A 5,512-nucleotide genomic window follows, 5' to 3' on the forward strand; every position below is an offset into this window, starting at 1 on the left:
CCACCGTGCATAGCATTTCTAGTTTCAACCCCTGATTATTTGATCCTATTGATGTTTAAAAATGGTTCCCCTTGTAGCAGCCATCATTGAGAAGGACTTGCGATCTGATTAGTGGATTGCAGATTAAATGTATTGAATGAGTGAACGGTTAATGCTTTATCCACTGGCGTCCATTTAGGAGCTTCCAAAATGGGGGATTAAAATAGGATCATGGGTATAACTATGAGTGATGCTTTTGTATTCAACTTTGGCTGCTGCACTAGTAGACGTGTATACAAAGGTATGTCTGGGTATACTAACAAAGGCTTCTAAAGAGATGAGTATAATAAGTATGTCTGGGCATGCCAACAAAGGCTTCTAAAGGAGATGAGTAGCTGTTTTAATACATACTGTACGTAGATTTTATACTCTGTACACTTTTCGTGTATGTAGAGATGCTTCAAAAAAAAAAAAAAAAGTGTATGTAGAGATTGAAGGAGCATCGAAAATTTTGAGATGACACTCTAATATGACAAGAAACCATATGGCAAAATATCAAAGCTCCAGGACAATAAACAATTCAAATTAACAAGACCGGCTAGTAACTGACGAGCTTAAAATATGCTCTTTCGAAGAGGCAAGTTTCATTGAACAAGAATGAACGATATGATGATGAAGGTTGAAGTAGTTTCAACAGAAATAATCAAACCTTCTTGTCCAACACCCCTTCATCTTAAATCCTTCAACTTATCCTATCTTGATCAGATTGCTCCTCCATCTCAGATTGCTCTTCTTCTTTATTACAATAACGATAATAATAACCAGATAACCAGTGAAATAGATAGTTCTTGCACGATACTTAAGAAATCTTTGGCAGAAGCGTTAAGCAAATTCTATCCCTTGGCTGGTAAGGTCATTGACAACAGATTTGTAGACTGTAATGACGACGGGGTGGACTACTTCGAATCCAAAGTAAGTAACTGTCAACTATCTCAGCTTATCCAACTTCCTAATGTGCAAGACCTCGCAAAGATATTTCTTCCATTTGATCCGTTTGCGGACTCTGATGAAGGAAATTCAACCAAAGTTTTATCAGTCCAGGTTAATGTTTTTGAGGATTGTGGTGGGATCGTCATTGGTTTGTGCATATCGCACAAGTTGGCCGATGCGTGTTCAGTCATCACTTTTATCAACGACTGGGCTAGTATAGCTCGTGCTATTGCTACTGCTGATCATGATCAGCAAATCAAAGGTCCTCTTTTCGAGGCACAATCATTATTTCCACTCAAAGAGTTCTTAACGGGTTTCAAACCACCCACTGCACCAAGGATAGTTGCGGGAGATGATGTAATAGTTACAAAGAAATTTGTGTTTGGATCCTCCAAATTGGCAGAACTCAAGAAGAAAGCCAAAATAGACAGTGAGATTGACGATGTTCATGAGCAGCTCAACTACCAGCCAACTCGTGTTCAAGCCCTATCAGCTTTGATATGGAGGTGCTTCATTGATACAGATCAAGCCAAAAACAAGGGAGCTAATCCTACGGAAGTTTACCTAGCACTATTCGCAATAAATTTGAGGGCGAGGATGATTCCTCCATTGCCTTTAAACTCCTTCGGCAACGTGACAAGTGTTGCACTACCTATGGTCATGAGTAAGGAAGTGGCCGGTAACAAGAAAAATGATCAGCAGTACTACCCATACTTGGTGGGAAAAGTTAGAGACTCCATAAAGAAAATCGACGGAGACTACGTAAGAGATCTGCAAACTAGTAATGCGTTCTTAGATGGCATGAAGTCGTTCTCCGAAAATGGTCCAAGTGCAGAGACACTGATTCTAAGCTTCACCAGTTGGTGTAGGTTTCCAATATATGAAGCTAACTTTGGTTGGGGAAAGCCAATATGGGTAGGTTCTTGTACACTTCCTATGAAAAATGCTGTCTATTTGATGGATACTAATTCATCAGGAGACGGAATTGAAGCATGGGTGAGCTTGAGCAAAGAAGACATGAACGAATTCGAGCGTCACCCAGAACTCGTCGCAGTTGTATCCTAGTCAGTAATTCCTCATAATGGCGCTCCATGGGTCTTCTTTCCTGATTGAAGTATTTCGTTTAATTAACTGGTTTTCATTTGCATTTGGTGTTTTTATTGTCTGGCAAATAAAATTAAATGATCGTTCTTTTGCTTCAATATGTATCAAATGGATGATTAGAGAGCTAGATGACATCCAGTTATCTCAATGAGCTAACATTTGGCACGAAGGCTTCGTTTTCTTTTTCTTCTTTTCTTTCAAAAAAAAAAAAAAAAAATCTAATTTGAGTAAAAATTTTGTCAGATGAATCATGGATGTTTAAATAAAACATAAAATTCTTGCAACACCTTATTCAATCAACTTACAAATACACCAAAATTCCAACCCTACAAATTCCTGGAACACCTTATTCAATCAACTTATAAATGCACCAAATTCACCTTAACTCCACAAACAACCATATCCCAAATTCTGCAACAACCAACATCAACATCTATAATCTCCTTTTTCTATTTTCTATTTTGGACCTTATGGCTATCCAGAAATGATCTAATTTACCAACAAAAACAAACAACTTCAGAAGAAATCCTAGCCTGGGCACAAAAACTACAACAAGAATATTCCTGGACACTGCACGCTTCTCCACCAATCATACCAGGAGATACACCAACATTCAACCACCCGATAACAGATAAAAGGATAGTAACAATATCGATAGGTTGGTCCATTCCGAATATCAACTGGATTAAGATTAACACAGATGGAGCATCCAGAGGCCACCCGCGATTTGCAGGGGCTGGATTCGTCTGTAGAGACTATGATGCACGAACTTTAATAGCAATGGCTCAACCACTAGGAATTACGACTGCACTAACTGCAGAAACCTGGGCTTTACTATTGGCTTCAAGAACAGCAACAGAGAGACAATGGCCTAGAATTCTCTTTGAAACAGACTCGGAGAACCTCATCCGTTTCATCATATCAACTACCACGTCACCTTGGCACATAGCAGGAATGATTGAAGAAATAAAAATGTAGACATAGGCTAATCCCGCAAGTCGCTATACAACACAACTACCGGGAAGGAAATCAAGCAGCGGACGGATTGGCAAATCATGCAGCAGATGGAAGCCAAGCAGGAAACTATTCAACCAAAATCTGGGACCAGGCAATCCCATCTTTTATTAGTCACATTTTATTTCAAGACTCTGTGGGTACCACATACCCACGACAAGTTGTAAATTAAACTTTCTATAATACAATCCATGCTTCAAAAAAAAAACATAAAATGCACTTTTTTTTTTGAGGAACAATACTACTTTAGGCGGCTTTTATATTGTACTCCCCCCAATATAAAGGCGGAGAAGAAAAATTCTCTTGAGAAGCAGTACCGCTTTAAAAGGTTTTTCAAAATGTACACTATGTCCCTAATGTAAAGGTGGAGAAATGAAACTATTTAGTCTCAATAAATAGAGATATATAAAACCACTTTCAATGTGGTTTCTTCCACATATATCTCCTTATGTTGAGATTATTAGTCCCATATTGTGTGGATTATCTAAGATCCTGCGGTTTATAATCTCTTAGGGCCTCTCCACCCATCCGCCAATTGGTTTTGAGTTGGATACCCTTATTCTAACATGGTATCAGAGAAGACTATTTGTGTAGAGTCATTTGACCATACCTTTACTCCGCGTCACCCGATTTATTGTCCACGTGTTAGAACCAAAGAGGCTACACGTGAGGGCGTGTGTTGAGATTATTAGTCCCATATTGTGTGGGTTGTCTAAGATCCTGCGGTTTATAATTTCTTAGGACCTCTCCACTCATTGCCAATTGTTTTTGAGTCGGATGCCCGTATTCTAACATGGTATATAAAACCAATTTCAATTTGGTTTCTTCCACGTATATCTCCTTATTAAAGAGCATGGGAATTAATAAACTTAATTAGTGCCTAGAGTAATTCCCAAGAATTATTACACTTTTTCAGTATTTTAATGGGTTAAAAACTCTTAGCATATTAATATTTTCCAATTTTTTTAGATAAATCTAATTACTCATTGTATCGGAACCGATGAGGGTAAATCACTAAATATTAGGAAAAGAGAAAATTTTGTGTTTGGTGCCTATAAAATGGTATACCTTTGTTATTGGTGCCCAACTTTGTCCAAATTTGAGTTTGGTGCCCATTATGTCCTGGTCAAACAGTTGATTAATGGATGACTCATTTACCGTTTATAATTTTATTATTATTTTTTATTAATAATTAATTAATGAAGGACTATTGTTAGACTCCGATGGTTGGGGCCTTTTATCGAACACGTTGGATGCGTTTTTTTGGTGATGGAGGAATCACGTTGCAGCTGATACTTGTAGTTACCTAAAATCTGAGAGGGGTTAGAGTGGGATTCTAGGATTTCTGAGAGTGAGTTACGGGAGGTTGAGCACGAACAGTCTTCACCTAATTGATCGAATTTTATATAGTGGTAAATAGGTTGTCGTTCGTCCGGATTTTATTGAAATTGGTTTAGGCTTAAAAGTAGAGAACACTAAAAATAAAAAAATATATATACAAAATGTTGTCAAAGGATGAAGAGATGACCGAGACTCGGGATTCCACCAAACTTCAATTTCATGCAGTTCAAATACCAATTCTAAACAATAATAGCTCATAATATAAAGTTTCATTGACTCTAATTTCATTGCCTAGAGTAGATTTCGAAAGTAATGGTTATAAATCTAAAGTATGGGATATCAAAACATTTAAGCAAGCATAACCCATCAATTGAAATGACAACTATTCAATGATAATCATAATTCAATTAAATAACTGTGCAATTAGTCATAAAAAGAATTAATATAATTACGGTATTCGTGAAATTTGGTTTCCTCCGTTGTCCCAGTGATGGGTTTAGTTCATCATGTTGGAAACACGCTCAAAAATTAATTTCATTGCTCAAAAGTGATTACAAAGATGAATATTAATAAAGACAAATATTTGCAACACCAAAAAGGCATCACAAAGAAACTATACTCCAGCACTGTCGCAGAACAACTGTTGCAAAGGGAAGAAAAGGTGACAGTCAATCAACGATTGTCGTTGACTGTCAGTTGTTCTCCTCCTTCACCTGCTGCTGCTGAAACTCACTCGCAGCTTTGTTCTTAGTTCTGTCTCATACCCAAACTCTCCACCATCTCTTCTATTGCAACTCAACAGTTTATATAGCCTCACAACACCGAAATATCCCGTCATAACTCCATATAATTCTCCATTTACTCGGAAGTAAAGAATATCTCCTTGGGAATATTTTCTTCCCTTTATTCTCTTCTCACGCTGTCAACCAGTGCTTAATCTTCCTTATTTAACTCATATATGATTCTGCAGCGACTAATCTCAATCGAAGCACGAGAAGCACACGTACAAACATGATGTAATCCCGTGATTATCTCAACTGCACACATACTCCCCTGTTTTCTTCCCAACAATTATCCATCCCAA

General features: G+C 37.6%; 1 protein-coding gene across 1 annotated transcript; it reads left to right on the forward strand.

The window, feature by feature from the left end:
• The first annotated feature begins 539 nt into the window (after positions 1-539).
• LOC113362825 (vinorine synthase-like) lies at positions 540-2,242 on the forward strand. The gene has a single exon (XM_026605324.1). The coding sequence runs from the start codon at positions 637-639 to the stop codon at positions 2,032-2,034; it is 1,398 nt and encodes a 465-aa protein (XP_026461109.1). The 5' UTR covers positions 540-636; the 3' UTR covers positions 2,035-2,242.
• Positions 2,243-5,512: the final 3,270 nt, after the last annotated feature.

Source organism: Papaver somniferum, chromosome 4 (assembly GCF_003573695.1).
Source record: "Papaver somniferum cultivar HN1 chromosome 4, ASM357369v1, whole genome shotgun sequence".
Lineage (NCBI taxonomy): Eukaryota > Viridiplantae > Streptophyta > Magnoliopsida > Ranunculales > Papaveraceae > Papaver > Papaver somniferum.